The sequence below is a fragment of the Brassica oleracea genome, chromosome C9, assembly GCF_000695525.1.
Source record: "Brassica oleracea var. oleracea cultivar TO1000 chromosome C9, BOL, whole genome shotgun sequence".
NCBI classification, from domain to species: Eukaryota; Viridiplantae; Streptophyta; class Magnoliopsida; order Brassicales; family Brassicaceae; genus Brassica; species Brassica oleracea.
This window is the reverse complement of record NC_027756.1, coordinates 46128096-46148165: the sequence shown is the minus strand read 5'-3', so window position 1 is coordinate 46148165 and position 20070 is coordinate 46128096. Positions and strand designations below refer to the sequence as shown.

The window sequence follows — 20070 nt, the reverse complement described above, 5'->3', positions numbered from 1 at the left end:
GCTCGCATTAGCGCGAGACAATTGCAACAACTAGCTAGTAAGTCATCGTTCACAAATTGTTTTCCCCAAAAATATGAATGATACCAACAACAAAAAGACATTAGATAACATCGAAATAAAAAATTCGTAGGTCAAAACCAACAATACTAAGAGCCAAAAAGAAAATCAACAAAACTACTATGCTTTGGGGGTTGAATGTGCTTGTTCCATGGTAAAGAACCCACCCTCATAGTGTCAACATTCAATGTTTCTTTTTCAATGCGTTTGTTCTACATCCACTACTCTCCTCCTTCCGTTTTGTTATGCATATATCTTTTTATGCCACATTTGTATGTTTGTTTTGCTCATGACATACATTTAAGCAATGTAACAAAAACAATTCTAGACGATAACCTTTTTGATCAATGCTTCGGTTTTAACATGTTAGATAAAATTATGACGATTATTACATAGTCACCAATCTATCAGTACGTAGTAGCATTTTGTATACCAAAAAGGAAAACCAGTTGATTGATTTAGTGCTTCTTAATTCTTCCTCATTACTATAGATAGTATTCTTACCTTTAAATCTAAGATAAGGTTTTCTAAAAATTACCACGGTTATAAAACAAATAGTAGTATAATAATACAGTACAAACAAACTACACAATTGATTGGGTTGTAATTTAGATTGTAAAGTTGTACAATATGGTAATCGATGTGGAGTGGTGTGATATGACTGTATCTTACATGAAACAATCGTAAATTCCTTGTACTCAATGAAGTTTTTCCCATGACTGGTTGTGGTGTATTTTTTCAACCAGATCTTCGGGACTAGCTAGTGATTTTCACTATGTCTTATCCTTTTGGTTTTACCATTCACTATCACTTATTTCATATTAGGCCTGGGCATTTGGGTCCCAATCAAGTTTTGGTTTTATCCAATCGGGTTTCGGTTTTTCGGGTTTATCAAAATCAGTCTCATTCGGATTATATGAAAGTTCGGTTCGGGACCGGTTCGGGTTCTATCGGGTTCGGGTCGGGGTTAGTAAATCTTCAAAGAACCGGCACAGCCCAATATACTTTCGGGTTCGGGTCCCAATCGATTTTTCAGTTTAAAAATTCCTGATTTTTACCTATTTTATAACCAAAACATGAGTAAAATCGGTTCTTTAGTTTTAAAATACCTGATTTGTACCTATTTTATAACCAAAACTTAAGTAAAATCAATTCAAAAATAAGGAACATTAACCGTGATCATTCAAAATCAAACGAAAAGTAAACATATTTACTGATAAAAAGAAAACCAAATAAATAAAAGCATAAAATGAAAACCAAGTTCTCATGAAATAAGAAACATTGTTTAACGAAAACAAAATCTAAATCTAAATACTTCATTCAAGATTCATAGGCCATCTTCAACCATCAACCTTCATGTAATATAACCACCAACATTCATGTAATAGAACCACCAACCTTCATGTAATAGATAAGTATTTTAGATGTTCAATATTTCTTAGTGTATTTTGGATACATATTAGGAATTGAGATCATGTTTGGTACACGATCTTTTCGAGGTTTTGAATGTTTCGGGTTTTATCGGATATCCATTTAGATTCGGGTTCGGTTCGGATAATACCCATAACCCGAAATACCACAAAACATAATCCATTCGGTATTTACGTCGGGTTCAGATTCATTTTTATCGGATCGGATTCGGTTTGGGTTATCGGGTTCGGTTTATTTGCCCGGCCCTATTTCATATAACATGCACAATGATAAAATCAGTAAAAAAATGAGATATTTGATAATTATATACTAATTATGCAAGGTTTCAAAACGTGATTTCACGAATTTTAACTAATTAAAACTTATATTATTTTTAATGTTTAATGTTTTTAGTGTTTCTGATATATATAATACATGTTTCTAAAAATATTAATTTATAAAACTAACTTTTGAACATCTAAGTTTTTAACTAATGTTTATGCAATTTTTTTTTTCATTTTGCTATTATTTGTGCCAGATCATTTACCAATACACTATAAGGTAAATGATTTTCCATTGATCTAGTAATATTTCAAAAAACTAGCAAATAGATGTTGTAAATAGACAAAAATATATGTAATATATATTAATAACAGAGTTTTGTAGACAGATGCGCGTCCCCTAAACCAAACACAACCCAGTGGATTCAAGTTAAATTAAAATGAATCATACTAAACGTACCTAAATTGTTTCGTGTACTTTGTTTAGAGCCAACTATATTCAAATTGACCAAACCAAAGCAAAGATAGAAACCAACATAGTTTGGATGACACTAAGAACATTTATAACCCACTTCTATTCTCACTTTTATAACAATATTTAGAGGCAAAATCACTCTAATCCATATTTAATTTTACTTATAAAATAGAAATTGCTATTTTTTCCTCTAATTATAAAAGAAAAATAATATTTTTCTATATTTTGCTTTATATTTGGAAATCTCTATAGTAAAGAATTAAGATGGATCAAAATTTCTAATTTATCTCTATTATAAATTTTTTATATTTTAGAGTTAAAAATAGGGAAATATTTTAGAAATGGTCTTAAACCAAATCCAGTTCTGTGTATATGATTAAGATATTATCAAAATAGATAGATATAAAAAAACAAAAAAGGAGGAATGGTTAAGGGTTAAGATAGCAGTAAGCACTATGACCACAATTCCACAAATAGAGAGCTGCACGCGCATCCACCAATCTTCTCTCTTCCACTCCCACAAATTCTTATTTATTTATCAATCAATTAATCATGTATATAAAGTTATAAACTAGAGAATATTCCACCCATATCTTAGTTGCACAGTACATAAAATTTTGAATTACATGATTATACTTGGAAGCACCGAAGTCTAGTGGTTAAGGTTTAAAGGCTTCTACGTCTAGGTGATCTATTAAACAATTATGTAGAGGGATCTTCAACATAGTGCAAGTAAATCTGGTCAGACGTAGGTTTTCGTAGGACGGCTCAGGTAATGCAGTTATGCGTAGATCTTCATAAAACATGTAATATTGTCGGTTATCGAATCGTCTAGTGATATTTTTCATAATTGTAATATCATAATAAATCAGCAGTAAAAAATATATATATATATACTACTCACCCTTGATCTCAATTAGTTATGTAACATGGATATAGACATAGTGGATCACTTCAAGCGTGCCTATCTCATATTCATGCCCATCTAGTTTGCAAACAAGATCTAATTAGTTGAAAATTTATATAAAAACCCACACTCTCTTTCTTCTTCTGATTTAAAGCTGCGTGGCATATATTTTTTTTGCTAAATTGTTAATATTCAAATTAATGAAAAGTTTGATTTACATAATCAAAGAGCACCATTATGGCAAAAAAGGAAAAAACATAATGGAGCTAGGAGGATCAGTGAAGATCATTATCTAAGCCATAGGGACATGAGAGAATCAAAGTTTTTCCGCTTTCGCTTGGCTGTGATGATGGTCCGAATGTCTCGGTCAACAAAACGGAAAGTTTCAGATGTGGATAGGGAGGTTTGGTTGTGAATGACATTGTTACGTTGCTTCCACAAGTGAAAGATAATGGTCTGAACAGAGACACGCCGAAGAGTGACGGTTGGGGAAGTCTGCGGTCCTCTGATCCAAGAAAGAAGTTCAGCCCAGGAGAGCAGATCATGGCGAGATCTGTCTAGCCGATCAAATAGCCACCTCCATATCTCCTTAGAGAAGTCACAAGCAAGAAGAAGGTGGTCTCTGGTCTCATGATGGGAAGAGCATAGGGGACATCTAGTTGGGACGTTCATGCCCCAAGATGCGAGTCGCGTTCTGGTGGGAAGACGGTCCGCATTGGCAATCCACATATTGAATGCGAATTTTGGAACGGCACCCTTGAACCAAATAAGATCCGCCCACTGTTTTTTTGTATCTCGAGGCCTTAGAACTTCCCAAGTTCGAGCAGCAGAGAACGACCCATCGGAGGTACCGTTTGTTTCCCAGAAAAATTCATCCTCACTTACGGCTGTGGCTGGGAGAGACATGGTTGTGAGCTGTATGTGCAAATCAAGTTCTTGCTGAGAGCGAGGCCCTCCAAGACACCATCCCGTAGCATTTGCAGCTTGGCTCACAGTGGCGTTAATGGGGATTCTAGTGTTCCTCGGGCCATTATCTCCAATGTGAACAATAAGTTGGCCTAGAGAGGTCCAAACATCATACCAAAACTTAATCCTAGAGCCATTCCCCAGCTTAGCTCGCAGGAAAAGAAGGGCCGCAGGTCTTAGCTTCAGCAGGCGTTTCCACATCCATGAGTCGTGTTGAGTTTCCTCAACAGCCCAGAAACATTTCTGAGATAAACTGTAATGGCTGTGCCAATCCGCCCAGATTGAAGGTTTGTCGGAGAAAAGGAGCCAGATGAACCGGAGGCACAGAACCTGATTCCAAACCATAAAGTTTCGGAGACCTAGACCACCTTCATCCTTGGGCAGACAAACAGTAGACCAAGCTACCTTTGCAGATTTACATATCTCTATATTCCCAGACCATAGAAATCTAATGCAAAGCGATTCAATTTGCTTGATACAACCTTTAGGTAGGATAAAACAGGAGATCCAGAAGTTTACAGTTCCCGCAATAACAGTGGAGAGAAGCTGTAGCCGGCCAGCAAAAGAGAGGGTTCTAGTAGCCCACATTTTGAACCTAGCAGAGATCTTGGCAACAAGGGTAGCATACTCTGATATTTTTAATTTCCTGGACATGAGGGGGAGGCCGAGATACCTGATAGGGAGAGAACCAGCCGAGAATCCAAACCTCAAGATGGCAGCGGTGTCCTGATGGTTCAAACCAGCAGTGAATAACTCCGTTTTTTCTTTATTCATTTCAAGACCTGACCAACTTGCAAAGTCGTTTAGACATTCGGAGATGCCTTGAAGGGAGTTGCAGCTCCCATCAAAAAATATCATAACATCATCAGCAAACATGAGATGAGATATCTGAAGCTCTGCCGTTTTAGGGTGGTAGGAGATCCAACCCGCTTGGAATCTAGAGTGTAGTAGCCGGGACAGAGCTTCCATAGCTAGAACAAAGAGATATGGAGAGAGGGGATCACCCTGTCTCACTCCCCTGGTGCTCGTAAAAAATCCTCCAGAAACGCCGTTAACTGAAACAGAGAAAGACGGGGTTGTGATACATTCATTAATCCACATAACAAATTTCTCCGGGATAGATAAGGCGCGAAGCGCTGCAATAATGAAATCCCATCTAACTGTGTCGAAAGCTTTTCGAATGTCCACTTTGAGCATTGCTCTATGTTCAGGGACTTGGGAGTTGTAGCCTTTTACCAAGTCCGTAGCGAGAAGGACGTTTTCTGCCAGCAATCTTCCGGGAAGGAATGCAGATTGAGCATTAGAGATAACACTAGGAAGGATAGTCTTTAATCTTCCTGCCAATAGTTTAGAAATGACCTTATACATAGTGTTGAGGCAAGAGATTGGTCTAAAGTCAGTAGTCCTCGAAGCATTGGTAATCTTGGGAATGAGAACCAGAGAGGTAGTATTCCACTGTTTCAGGAGAGAGCCTGAAGAAAAGAACTCCAATACTGCTTCTGTAATTTCAGGACCCACCACAGACCAACAGCTCATGAAGAACTCAGGAGAAAAGCCATCTGGACCACACGTCTTGTTCTTTGGAAGTGAGAAAAAAGCATCCTTAATTTCCGCAGGAGTGAACCGCATCGTGAACTTCTCTGAGACATCAGCTGAGCAGTGAAAGTCGTAAAGAAGATCCAGGTCCGATTGAATAAACAAAGGCGGATCAATAGAATATATTCTGGTTAACAAAAGAATATATTCAAGTTTCAAAACGACAAAATACTCCTAAACTACATAATAATTATCGCCTAAGATTCAAAAGTTGAAGCATGACATATTTAGGTACGAGTGCTCTAAATCTCCTCAATGTATGTTGTGGAGCCATCAATTTGGAAGGAACAGCCGACGTGGAAACTGGTCCCATAGAAGAGGTGAGAATCTTACAGCATCATTGGAAATGAGCCCTAAATCGAGGACAAAACAAGAAAGTAGACCCACCAACTGATCAAATCCATTTCTTAAGACAGTGACGTGAACATGGCGGCCCTACTCAAGTTACTCCTCTGGGTGACACCTATGTTTATGTTTGGTACGTTTGTTTATTTTTACAGTTTACTTTTCTAATAGAAAATCAACAAATCTTATTAAAACAAAGAAATGTCAAAATTGATCTAAATAATTTGACGAAAGATCAAAATTATGTTGTATAATGTGAAAAATAGTTTGTATATGGAACTTTTGTGTAAAGATAACATGTGATAATAATGTCATATCCATCACAGTCCAAGCAACAGAGTTATTGGATAAACAACTTTTTTGTAGTGGCACTACATTGATGAACCTAGTTTCTTAATTAGAGATGTCATGAGTCATATCTAGTTATAACCATAGCAGCTCCAGCCCGAAGTTCCAGTCCAAAGGGATGACGAAGGATCTAAGACACATCAAATCATAAAGTAAAAACATATTTGCTTCTCTCTGTTGTTTTTATTTTTGCGTTTTCTTTATGTAAACTAAACAAACAAACTAAAAAAACAACAGAGAAAAGATGTGAAGATATTTGTAATAGAGTTCTCATCCAATTCAAAGGATTATCTAAGTTAACATTCTGTTTCCATGAGTAACTTCCGATGGTTTAAGCACATGATTTATTAAGAGATTAAAAAGTATATTAAGTATGTTATTTAATTAGTCATATACATGTATGTAGTGCATAACATATAGCTTTAATTTAAATTCACCTACGAAGATCAGAGTTACAAAACATTACCAAGATACTAAAAAACTATTATCCACATCGTCAAATATGATATATTTAAGAGAAAATTAATTCAATTAAATTGGAACATATTTTATTCAATCTACAAAATTTTAACTAAAAAATTTACAATATTTTCTATAAATTCACAAGTTTTGATATTATCGTAGAGAACCATAAAATTGAGTGATATTGTATCATGCGCACACATGTTTATATCCAAAGTATAATTAACCAAAGAGGTCCACTCTCTTCACACACCATATGTTAATTCATCACTATCTCATGTTATGCACCCAAATTTTTTTCTCATTATATATATATATATATATATATTTTTTTTTTTCATAGCACTAATCAGGGATCTTAATGATATAGTGGGCACATCTCCTAGTTCTACTGAATCGGAAACCATGGCTAGTTTGGATCAATATTTTGGGGATAATCTTCTCTGCATAGCATGGATCAGAATTTTGAATTTCTCCGAAAAATATCTTTACTCGGACACTGATCATGATACATATATAACGCTTCAGTTGTAATGAAACTGTTTCAGTTAGACATATCAAATCATAAGCTAAATATGATAATTTCATATAATCATAAGTGAAGAATATTTATATATACTATCACTTTCGATTGATTAGCTATGTGTTTAATTGTTATTTAATTAAACTACAAAACTATCATAAAAATGATTTACGTACTAAATATTACATCAATCAAATTCCATAAGTTTTCTTCCTTACATATATTCAATTTAATCTTCAAGGGAAGATGGAAAAAGAGAAGCGCATGTGGAAAAAGGAGAGCGTATAAGATTAAGATGTACCTCGAGCCCAAAACCAAATCCATAATCAATCTCCATACTCGATAGTGATTGGTATATTAATCTATATATGAGAAATGATAAAGAGTACTTGTACCGTTTTTTAATTAGGTTGTTGGGTACATATGAGGCAAATTATTATTCGATGTAAATCATTCCTCGTGCCTCTTATGCTAAGGTCTCCTTTATTATAAGCATCAGAATACTTATTTTGAAATTTCATTAGGTTGAGAATTATTAATAATAAACTAATAAGAAGAGGAAAAAACCTGATGGGACCCTTAGACCATGATTAATCCGGGATTTTTAAAGTGAGGTTCTTAGTGGAAGCTAAAAAACTGTTTCTTAACTTTTAACTAAAAAAACTAAGAACCGGTTCCGGTTCTTAAAGTCTTTATTTAAGAACCGGTTCTTAGTTTTTTTAGTTAAAAATTAAAAAACAGTTTTTTAATTTCCGATAACAACTTCATCCTAAGAATCTCGGATTAATCATGTTCTTATGGTTTCTCCACGCAAGATCATTCCACTGAAAGGGCTAATACATGCATGCATTATACTTTCGACTACAGGACCAACACTTGCTTCATTATTTAATTCAGTTTAGTTGATTAGACCTTTATGTTTGCTAATGAAGTTTCTAGCCAGGACCAAGTTCTGTATCCACAAGTGTATAGTATTTCTTTTGTAGTGACACCAACCAAGGTCCAGTGACCACAAGTCTACAATTATATAAAAAATATTTATCTATGATGATAATAACATGCTTCAACCGTTAACATCCAAAGCCGCAGACTCTACAAACACAAGTACATCGTTATCTCTGGCGCACATAATGTTATTTTCATAAAGTTGCCACAATAATGAGACGTGTTTGCGTAAGCATGCGTCATCTCTTTGTCACATTGTGCTAATCCAACAAAAGATTATTACATGTGACTTTTGTGATGAAGAGACTTTCAAGAGATTTGGCTCAGTCTTTTTTTTTTTCCATATGATAGCTGATGATGAGAGAAGGGTGAAGCATGGAGGCCATCATGTTCCCTCTTCTCGGAACCCTCTGTCCTCTTCAAAAGGTATTTGATTCTCGGGACATTTGCTAAAACCAATCCAAAGATTCAAGTCAAACCTAAAAGTGTACTCCACTTTCGGTCAAAAACAAAACTAACCTAAAGAGATAGTGGAAGTACTATTTAACCTTTATGACCACAAAAAAACAGAAATATATTTTACGTTTCTATCATTCGGAAGTCTACATGTAATAAAAGAAGTGTATATATATATAGACTTCCTACAAAGTCTATCTTAAGTCTATCTTATAGACTTATTTTCTAGTCTACACTCTAATTTGATCTAATAATTTAATTTTGAAAATGTATAAAAATAATTATTGTGATATTTTAACTAATCATCAATATAATGGATAATATGAAGTAAATAAATTAAAATTTCATATAATTGAACAATTTGGAAGAATATATACTAATTTGATTATCACGTGTTAGACAATGTTCATAGTTTAGAAACAAAAGTAACTAACATGTTATGTCTCTTAGTGGTTGATTTCATAGGGTTAGATTTTAGATTTTGTTTTTTTTTTGTTTTATTAACATAAATCTGCATATTAATGTTTAGTAGTTTATATTTTGTATAATTGAGACTTTTTGATTATCAAGCAAAACATTTAGGGTTTGAGATTTGTGGTTTAGGATTTCGTACACCTACAATAAAGTCTATTTATCTAAAGACGTCTTTTTCAGTCTATATTTTTCAATTTGTTTTACAAAAAACCATTATATTTAAACTAAGTTAAATTCCTTAAGAATAAAAAAGTGAAATCATATACTATAACTATTAAAAAATAAAGAAATAAATTTAATAAATCGTATATTAAAATTATTAAAAATAATAAAGAATAAACAACAATAATGAAATTATTATAGTAGACTTCCAAAAAGGTCTACTATGTTACAGTAAAATCTACTCCAAAATTTTAATTTTATTAGACTTCAAAAGAAGTCTACAATGTCGTAAATTTTAACCTAGTTACATTTTTGTCTCCCTATATAAACAAAATTTATACAGTCTCTCTCTAAAGTGGCTGCACAAGTTTTTAAAACTCTCTCGCTTCTCTCTAAAATTCTCTCAATTATTTCTAAAACTCTCTCATTTCTTTTCTTTCTCTCTAAAATTTTCTCAAGTCTTTCTCACAATATTATCTTGTCATTTTAGATATTGTGATTCATGATTTTCATCTTCTCCTTTAAAAAATGTAAGTTTTAGATCTATAGATTTTAAATGTGTATTGTTATGTTATTTATTTCTCACAATATTATCTTTTTTTTGTAGGTATTATCACTCATGGATTTTATCTTCTCCTCAAAAAATGTAAGTTTTAGATTAATAGATTTTAAATATGTATTTATATGTTTATATTTAAATAAATTTATAGATCAAGCTCTGTGCATTAATTTGCTACTAGTTTATCTTATAAATTCTATTTTGTAAAGTATTTTCAGATTTAAAATTATTTTCACATTTCAAAATGTATAGATTTATTCAGATCTGAAAATTATCAGACAGTGTAGACTTCTAAAGAAATTTACTAAAGCTAGTAGACTTCATATGAAGTTTACTAAACCACAAAGTTTAAGCAGACTTCATTGGAAGTCTACAAAAATATGACTTTAATTTTTTTTCTATGTTTTTTAATAATTTTATCTTATTTTGCAGGTATTTTCTTCCATAGTTGTTCTCTTTTCTTCCCAAAAATGTAAGGTTTACGTCTATAGATTTTAAATATGTGTTCTAGTTTTTATATTTAAATAAAGTTACATATTAAAATTCTATGTCTTTAATTTATTACTATTTTGTCTATTAAATTATATTTTTAAAAGTTTTGTAGATTTAAACTTATTTCATATTTTTAATGTATAAGTTTTTTCAGATCTAATTTTTTTTTTGATAGAGTAGACTTCATTTGAAGTCTACTTAAAAGTTAAGTCTACTCAAAAGTTAGGGCTGTTAGACTTAAAATAACTTCAAATAATTTCAAGAGCAGCTTTACATATATTCATTCAGCTTTACGTATATATTGCATGTATTCTCTTTTAAAGTTTTCAAATCATCTTCCCAAAAATGTAAGCTTTACATATATTCATTATAAAATATTTTGTGTTTATAATGAACTAAATTTATAGATTCATACTTTATTTTTTTGCTTTGTTACAAAGATGACAAAAAAACTATTTTTGAAATATTTTTCAGAACAAAGTATTTTCAAATTTTCTAAATGTACACTTTTAGATATGAAAACTTTCCATTAATGTAGACTTCAACTAAAGTCTACTAAACAATAATTTTACGTAGACTTAATAAAAAGTCTACTAAAATATGATTTAATTTTTTATCTTATGTTTTTCTCATAACTGTATCTTATTTTGCAGGTACTTTTTTACATGACTTTATTTGAGGCATCAAGATTATGAAAAATCAAACATACTCTAGAATACTTTTTAATATATTGCTCTGTAATAATTTTCATAATAAAATATTAATTTTTAAATAATTTTTTAATGCACAATCTATAAACATTGTATTCATTTTTAGTTGTGTTTCACTTGTAAGATATTATTAATTTTTTGTTAGATATCAATTTTTTCACAAGATCTAACCAACCAAACAAGTAAAACCACCATAAGCTAAAATAATAACTAACACACATGTGAGAAGAAGAAAATCTATACAAAATTTTCCCAAAAAATTTCAAGAGTAAAACTAATCAAAAAAATTTGCAATAAGTTTCAAGTGTATAATTTTAACACATTAACTTTTAAAATTCATCCAAGACCATTAAAATTTTACTAACATACACTGTAAAATAATTAAATCATGAAAAAAATATGAAGAATAATACACAAATGCACTTTTAATAGAATTTACGACGTAGACTTCAACTGCAGTCTATATTTGCAGATTGACAAAGACGTCTACACTTATTATCTAACATATAGTCAATCCAAAAATTTCTAGTGTACTTGGCGCTGATTTGATACACAAAGGCGTACAAAGTGTGTCTTAGATAACTCGATCAAGTTATGTACTTGTCGATCATTCGTGACAGGCATAAGAGGAGTATTTGCCTATTCGGAGTCATTCGTCGTAAAATGACGTTTGGTATGAAATATGTTAGCACCATCTTCTCGATTTTCTTGTCTAGATCATAATCTTCTTGTGTCATTTCAAGAAGTTCACCATGTTTACAGCCATCATGCACAAGGAATATTGTTCCTCCTTTCCGATTATTGACCACAAACTCCCACAAAGAGTCTTTCACCACTCATTCTCCGTATACAACAGGTAACAGAGCTATTTCCGGAAAAAATACAGTTTACATAATTAGCGGAGAAATATTTTATGTTTCATAAAGCTATATAGGTAGACTTACAAATACGTCTACAAGCTAACAACATAGTCAAATCAAAAGTATTATACTTTCATAATTATAACAGATTTTCTTTTCAAAATCACTCGAACCCATTAGGAATAACTAATACACACTGTCAAACAAAAAAATATATTAAAAAACTTAATGAATAATATACAAATTCACTTTTAATATATTTTTTTATGTAGACTCCATATTCAATCTACGAAGATGTAGACGTTTTTTCAGTTTACTAATGTAGACTATCAAATAGGTCTACTCTTTGGGTTAGTTTTTGCAATTGAAAATTTTACGGGTTACTTTCTATATTTGAAAAAAAATTGTGATTTTATACATGTAGACTTCCATTTCAGTCTACACTTCAAAATAGTTAGTCTTTTCAATTGACCAAAATTCACCCATGATTTGACTTTTGGAAGTAGACTTCATATGCAGTCTACATTTTTGAATTTTTTTAAAGAGGTTAGTTTTGCAATTGACCAAGTTTGACTTTCTACGAGTAAATGGAAACGAACATCTACATATTTTTAGACTTCGTTTGAATTCTACTCTCAAATTCAACGGGTTAGTTTTGCATTTGACCAAAATAAAATAGTAGACTTCACATGTAGTATACTTTTTTTCTAAGTTAAGAAGATTGCATAAAAAGTCTACAGTTTAATAAAATTTTAATTAATTTTTAAACTTTTTAGTCAAACACAAAAGTAACCTATTCAACGAAGTCAAAGTTTTGGTCAAACGCAAAACTGACCTTTTGCAAACTTCTCAGACAGTCTACACTTCGTAGACTTCCGTTGAAGTCTACAATAAAAAGTCAAAAGTTCGGTCAAATACAAAACTAACCTCTTTTACATATACGTCTTAGTAAGTCTACCTAAATTTTATTTTTGTTGTCAAAGATAAAGACGAAGACTGCCGGGGAAGTCTGCGGTACAAAAAAAAATTCGTTTGGTCAAATGCAAAACTGACTTGTGCGTTGACAAGAGTATTGTATCGTACGTCTGCATATAGGCATAGACATACAAAACAGTCTACTATCTCAACACAGATCTGAAAAATGACGAAAACCATGTAAATTGTAATCTTTTTCTGGTGTAAAGCTCGTTTCCAACCTTCTCAACCGTCCAAACTCCAAATATGAATAAAAAGAACCGCCTTTAACGATTCACTAATGAAAAAACTCGAAAATATGAAGTTTGTGTTTATGAAAATGAAAGTTATAAAAGTTTTTTAGATGGAAATGTAGAAGAAATGAAAGGAAATGAAGATTTGTTGGTTCAGAATGAGAAAAAAGTGGTTGGAAATTGAATTCTAGAGCTTTAAGAGCTCAAAAATGGTGGTTCATGATGGTTGGAAAAATTGATGATAGTGACATTATTGTAAATAAGAAGAAATGGTGTGGGTGTATTTAGTTTTTTGTGAATTTCGAAATTAATAAAAAATTAAATAATAATGGCAATTTTGTAAATATTCAAAAATTAAATATGACTCGAAATTAATAAAACTCCCTTGATTCTCTCTCTTTAATGAAATCCTTTCATGTACAGTTTAGTACATAAGATTCATTTCCTCATTACTGCTTCTACAGCTTCTGGTTTATTTGAAATCGTTGTAATTAAAATCAGTATACTATATCTATATGGTGTGCCAAAAAGAAAATCAACTTTGGATTTTGAAATGAGGAGTGCTCCTAACGAGAGGATTATCAGTATCTTGGAAATCTTAAACAATATATGATGCATTGACTAATGGTCAGTTGATTTAGTTAATCTTATATTTTAATTTGCTTAAAGAATCTTGGTTCTTTGTTGCTTATTATTATAGATTACAACCCTATGCATGTATCCCTCATAATTATTTTTTTTGTGTGTGCAATGCCGTGGAATATTCATCCTACCTTTGGCTTGTGGGCTTATGCATACTTGCTTATATAAACTGTTTCCTACTCCTTTATATGTCTAATCTAACTAATACATATTATATGTACCGGTTGATGAATATCCTACTAAGCCCCTATAGTAATGGCAAACAAAATGTTATGTGAGTGTCGACTCAAACTTGCGATTATAAAAGAACAATAAATAATCGCAAAATCAACTTAATTATTTGTTTTGTAGTTTATTAATTAACGATATATTATGTCATATGATAGTTTTTGATACATGCAGACTGTATACCTAGTTTACAATATTAATTTTTCTTCAAAAGATTTCAGTCTCTTACTAAAATAAAAAAATAAACACACACAGAAGAAACACTAAAATAGAGAGGGAAATTTTGTTCTGAAACACACATTTTTAAAGTCCCATTAACTAAAAATAAGATTAATTAATAATAAAATGAGAAACCTTTTTAAATTTTTCATTTTCATATAACTAAGCTACTCCAATTGAACATATATCAAAAATCTATTTTTTTTTACAGCAAACAAGAGGAAGCTGTATATGATGATGATGTTGCAGGGGATATGAAGAGTTTGATAGGGAGAAGGCACATTGATATGACAGTGTCTCCAAACCATAAGCCCCCCAACTCCTGTGCAATCATAACATATGTTTGGGTTTTAGGGTTTCATTTTTAACTATCTAGTAGAGAAATCATAAGCATATAGTCTAGATATCTACAACTCTGTAATTGTAACCCTCTATATTGGATTATTGTTCTTGAGGAATAAATTAATTAGAAGCTTGCTTGCGACATGTCTTACTATTTGTATTGGTGATACGTGATATCTGACGTGTGATCCAAATCATTGTATCTATAGCACGGCAATTTAGATGTATATTCGTCAATATCTACTTTTGAATCTGCAAAACACTTTATTATCTGTTTCAACTGAAAACAGCTATGAAAACGTTAATTGGGCCTTGTTGGGCCAACATGGAATGGATCAAGACAAAACCCATGAGTGCATTAATTACTTTTTAAAAATCCATTACACTGTGTGAAAGTGTAAACTAAACAGAAGTTTGTTTGGCCTTAACATGGTGATTAGAAAAAGCAAAAGAAAAAAAAACATGTGCATGATTTGATTTGACCATCTAGCTTCGAAGCGAGGGAGAGGAGGAGGAAGAAGAGAAGAAAAGTGTCGCCCTTTTTCTCGCAGCGCTATTGAATGAGTTTCCGATCCACGATCTCGTCGGCGAGCTCAGAATCCAAAGAAGGAATCTGAATCTGATTCTCATCATCATCTCATGTCGTTCTCCTTCTTCAAGCCATCAAGGCCCAAGACGCCTCAAGAGGTCGTTAAGGCGATCAGAGACAGCCTCTTGGCTCTCGACACCAAAACCGTCGTCGAAGTTAAAGCCCTCGAGAAGGTTAAAGTTTTCACCTTTATAGGCCTTTACTACTCTTGAATTTTAGATTCACTCTTGATTGCTTACTGTAATTCACTCGGAATCGTTTTGAAATTGAGAATTGTTTACTACTTTTGTTTTTGTTAGGCTTTGGAAGAAGTTGAGAAGAATTTTTCATTTCTGAGGGGAATGCTGTCTGGAGACGGCGAGGCAGAACCAAATGCTGATCAAGCTGTACAGTTAGCGTTAGAGTTTTGCAAAGAAGATGTTATCTCTCTTGTCATCCATAAGCTACACATATTGGGATGGGAAGTAAGTAAAGAGGAGAGGTTTCAATCTGCTTCCTTTTGTTGTGTGTTTGTGTTAATTGAACTATGTTGCAGACAAGAAAAGATTTGCTGCATTGCTGGTCTATCTTGCTGAAACAAAAAGTTGGGGAGGCTTATTGCTGTGTGCAATACTTTGAAGAACATTTCGAGTTGCTTGACTGTTTGGTTGTATGGTAAATACTTTAAAGATTGGATCTTTTTCTTTTCTTTTCTTGATTAGAATACTTATTGATAATTCACTGTCTGTGAGCAGCTATGACAACAAGGAGATTGCTCTGCATTGTGGAAGTATGCTTAGGGAATGCATTAAATTCCCAAGTCTTGCTAAGTAAGTCAATACCACTGTGATTCCAAAGCTGTTTTTGTTGAGTTGAATTCTTTTTTCACACGGTTAAAATTGGTTGTAGTGCCTTTTCAGGTATATTATAGAGTCTGCTTGCTTTGAATTATTCTTCAAATTTGTGGAATTGCCAAACTTTGATGTTGCTTCTGATGCATTTTCAACATTCAAGGTGAGTTTTGTTCACTACTGACTTAAGACTCGGTTTTGGATTTTTTTTCTTCTTTACTCAACACTTTGTTAACCTCTCTCTCTCTCTCTTTGCAGGATCTTCTCACAAAACATGACACTGTCGTCTCTGAGTTTCTCACCTCTCACTACCCGGAGGTTTGCTCCAGCATCTTTTTTTTTGTAAAAGCTTAGATGAAAACATAAGAAGCATTTCTCTGTTATAAATCATTTAATGAAAATGAAAATATACATTATGAAGAACACGTCTTCTCCTTTGTTTCAGTTCTTTGATATATACGAAAGGCTTTTGACATCATCAAACTATGTGACAAGAAGGCAATCGTTGAAGGTTTTGTTTGCTATTTTCTGGTGCTACATTCATCTCTATATCATCACCTCTTATATAATGTTGTTAACTGTGAAACTATTCATGGTTTGATTTAGCTTCTCTCGGATTTCTTGTTGGAGCCTCCAAACTCCCACATAATGAAGAAATTCATCTTAGAAGTTCGTTATATGAAAGTGATTATGACACTTTTGAAGGTTAGCAATGACTTCGTGACCTCATCTTTTATATATTGCGGTTAATTTTGTTACAAACTCATCAGTTAGTTTTCATGTAATGGTGTTAATGTTAATTTGAGTAGGACTCGAGCAAGAATATTCAAATCTCAGCCTTTCATATATTCAAGGTAACATGTCTCATGTCTCACTTTGTTCAAAACCGCAACTTTATCTGGTAACTAAACTGTTAATAGGTCTCTCTGATGAACCGCATTTTATTTGTGCGCTTACAGATATTTGTTGCGAATCCGAGTAAGCCACAAGAAGTGAAGATCATTTTGGCAAGAAACCACGAGAAGTTACTTGAACTTCTTCACAACTTGTCCCCTGGTAAAGGTAATGACTCCGAACTAGTTGAGTAGTGATCTTATAGACACTACATTCTAAACTAGACTTATTCCTTTGCTTTAAAAAAAATCTTATTTTAGGTTCTGAAGATGATCAATTCGAAGAGGAAAAGGAGCTGATCATCGAGGAGATCCAGAAAATGTCTCGCCTGAAAAACCTTCAACTTTGAAAATTCTTTTGCCTCCTCATCTCTCTCTGTTCCAAGGGGTTACTGGTGAAACTCTATGTCAGAAGTTTCATAACTGTATGAAACGGCGTGTTTTCCTAATACATGTAGGAATGTAACTTTTGATTCTCTGTGAGAGTTGCTCTGATCCCTAAACTTGTCTCTTATTAAAAAAAAAAAACATAACACCTTGTTACCTTTTAATAATTTGGATATGAATATTGTGCTTTTGTATGTAAAAATTGAAATGAAGAGTTCTTTCAGTGAAACCCTTTTTGTTTTATTTCCCAAGGGAGAACCAAAAAAACAACAAAATGAATTGACCTTCTCATTGTTGAATCAACCTAATACCTGACAAAATTAGTTGCTTTCAGGCAGCCTCTAGAATCTCATTTAAGGAAGCTGCAACAGAATCAGACAACTTCAGGTTTCTCATCTTCTGAAGTGCAGCATAAGTCCTATCAGAAGGGTACATCCCCAAGGCCTTGAGCTCCTTGAACAGAGCAATCCCTTTCTCAACCTTATTCTCCTTGCAAAACCCTTGAACCAAAGCATTATACGTGATCGCATCAGGTTTCACCCCAGTCTCAGACATTTTCTTGAAAACCTCAAACGCCTGGTCCGCTCTTCCATACGAGCAGAACCCCGTGATCATCGTATTACAGCTCACCGTTGTCTCTCCATACCCATTTCTAAGCATCTCTCCGTATAGTTCCCTAGCCAGCACAACTTCTCCTCTCTTCAAATGCGCGTGTATCATCACATTATAAGTAAACTCGTTAGGCCGCATCCCTTTCTCCATCATCTCAAACCACAGCTTCCTCGCGCTCCCGAACCACCCCATCTCACACAGCCCATGGATCATCGTGGTGTAAACGACCCTGTCAGGCGCATAGCCTCTCTCTTTAAGATTGTTAAACACACAAAACGCCTCGCGCTGCTTCTGATTCTTGCACAGCCCCTTGATAATCTCCTGGTAGGTATAAATACTCGGGGAATGGTTCCAGGCAATCATCGTGTGGAGAATCTCCGACATACAAGCGTAGTTCCCAATCTTACAGAAGCCAGATACCAATCTTGAATACACAGCGTGTCCTGGATCAAGTCCTTGTTTCAAAACCTTCTTGAGTAGCTCGTACCCTTCTGAAACCTCTCCACCGTCGCACAAAGCTTGGATCAAACACTGTATCCTCTCGAGATCAACAACCTCGGTCTCTTTCATCTCCTTGTGAAGCTCCCAGAAGAGATCTAGTTTCTTAACTTTCAAGCAGCCTAGTAAAACAGCATTGCAAGTTGGAACCGAAGGAACAGTTCCACTCTCTTTGAGTTGAGTATACACTTTAATACCTTCTTCCACCAACCCATCTTCACAGAGACACTTCACGTACCTCTCTAACAACGTTACCTCAGGGCTAAACTTAAAACCAGTGGTGTCTAGAAAGATTTTCGCAGCTTTAACGGCTTTAGCATCCAAAAGAGCGCCGAAGAGAAGGTTTAAAGAAACAGGATCAGGTTTGTAGTCAAAGGTGGAGCAGAGCCAACGGAAGAACCACAGAGAGAACATAACGTTGTTGTTGTTCTGTAAAGTCAACATTTGTCGGAAAAACAGAGGATCTGCGAAATTAAACGAGGGGAAATCAGATACCAGAGTTTGCTGCCACCTGTGTCTCTCTCTGATGATGGTAGAGACGGTTTTAGCCATTTCCGTGTAGCTTCCCTGATGCGCATCGGAGTCAGGTTCGGTACTAGTGCCCCGAGAAGGCGAATCGAGGGTTAGAGTACGTATCTGGGTGGTGGTGTTGTTCTGACGAGATGGGTTTCTGATGAGAGTGATGAAATACGACTGACCTCTACTCATGATTGATGAAAAGGAGAGAGTTTTTTTTTTCTTTTTCTTTTTGTTAATCCGGGAGAATAAAGTCGAGTGCTTTCGCCGGAACCCTAGATTTTGATCCTCCCCAATTTGATTTGGATCTTCTTCATCAAAGATTTTAACTTTCTGTCCTTTTTTTGAGTTATTTTCACTCAAGGGGTGACTCTGTGACTTTTTATTATTATATCACAGATCACTTATCGCTCCTAAGATAGTTTTAAGTAACTTTTATCTCTTTTTTACTAACTAAAGGTAAAGATTCCAATTTACTTTATTTTTGTTTTTTATGTTTAATTAACTTTTTGATTTTTTTCATCTTCTTCTCCCACAAAGACAGTAGTTTAGGGTCAAATCTTCATCTTCTTCACCTTGACCTTTTTCTTCTTCTCCACGAGCATGAATCTCAATCTCAGTTTATGCCTTATATGAAAGTTGACAGAGAAATCTGATGAAGCTCCGCCGCCGGCTCCGTTTCCGAACTCCTCCTTCACGGCGAGTGCAATCCGTTGTCACCGTCAAACTCCGTGCCGTCTCATTTCGTCGTCCTCCGCGACTTCAAATCGTTGGCTCGTCAAGCTCAGCCGTGCCTTCCTCCTCTCCAACCATCGGCGAACCAAACCGGGGGTCGATCCGATCTGTCGAACCTCGAAAGGATCCATTCCTAAACCAAGTTTCTTATATTTGCACGACTGATCCTTTACCTTTTAACTGTCTACAATTTGGTCCTACAAGTTGTAGATTTCCACGGTTGCTTTTCAATTACGGACTACACTTCAAACAATGCAATATAACCCTTACTTTATGAAGATTAGTATGCAAATGCAATCTAATCTAAAATGAACATCTAAAACATGGAAAACATCATTATAGT

The 20070-nt window shown here is 33.8% G+C and overlaps 2 protein-coding genes across 2 annotated transcripts; one reads left to right on the top strand and one right to left on the bottom strand.

Annotated features, from left to right (window-relative positions):
* The first annotated feature begins 15056 nt into the window (after positions 1 to 15056).
* LOC106319044 (calcium-binding protein 39) lies at positions 15057 to 17595 on the top strand. The gene is made up of 11 exons (XM_013757254.1): positions 15057 to 15429; positions 15556 to 15720; positions 15792 to 15910; positions 15991 to 16065; positions 16156 to 16249; positions 16345 to 16404; positions 16532 to 16597; positions 16693 to 16791; positions 16896 to 16940; positions 17046 to 17148; positions 17241 to 17595. The coding sequence occupies exons 1-11, from the start codon at positions 15307 to 15309 to the stop codon at positions 17327 to 17329; spliced, it is 1038 nt and encodes a 345-aa protein (XP_013612708.1). The 5' UTR covers positions 15057 to 15306; the 3' UTR covers positions 17330 to 17595.
* Positions 17596 to 17653: 58 nt separating this feature from the next.
* On the bottom strand, positions 17654 to 19359 carry LOC106319043 (pentatricopeptide repeat-containing protein At5g18950-like). Its single transcript, XM_013757252.1, has one exon. The coding sequence runs from the start codon at positions 19182 to 19184 to the stop codon at positions 17697 to 17699; it is 1488 nt and encodes a 495-aa protein (XP_013612706.1). The 5' UTR covers positions 19185 to 19359; the 3' UTR covers positions 17654 to 17696.
* Between the last annotated feature and the right edge of the window lie 711 nt (positions 19360 to 20070).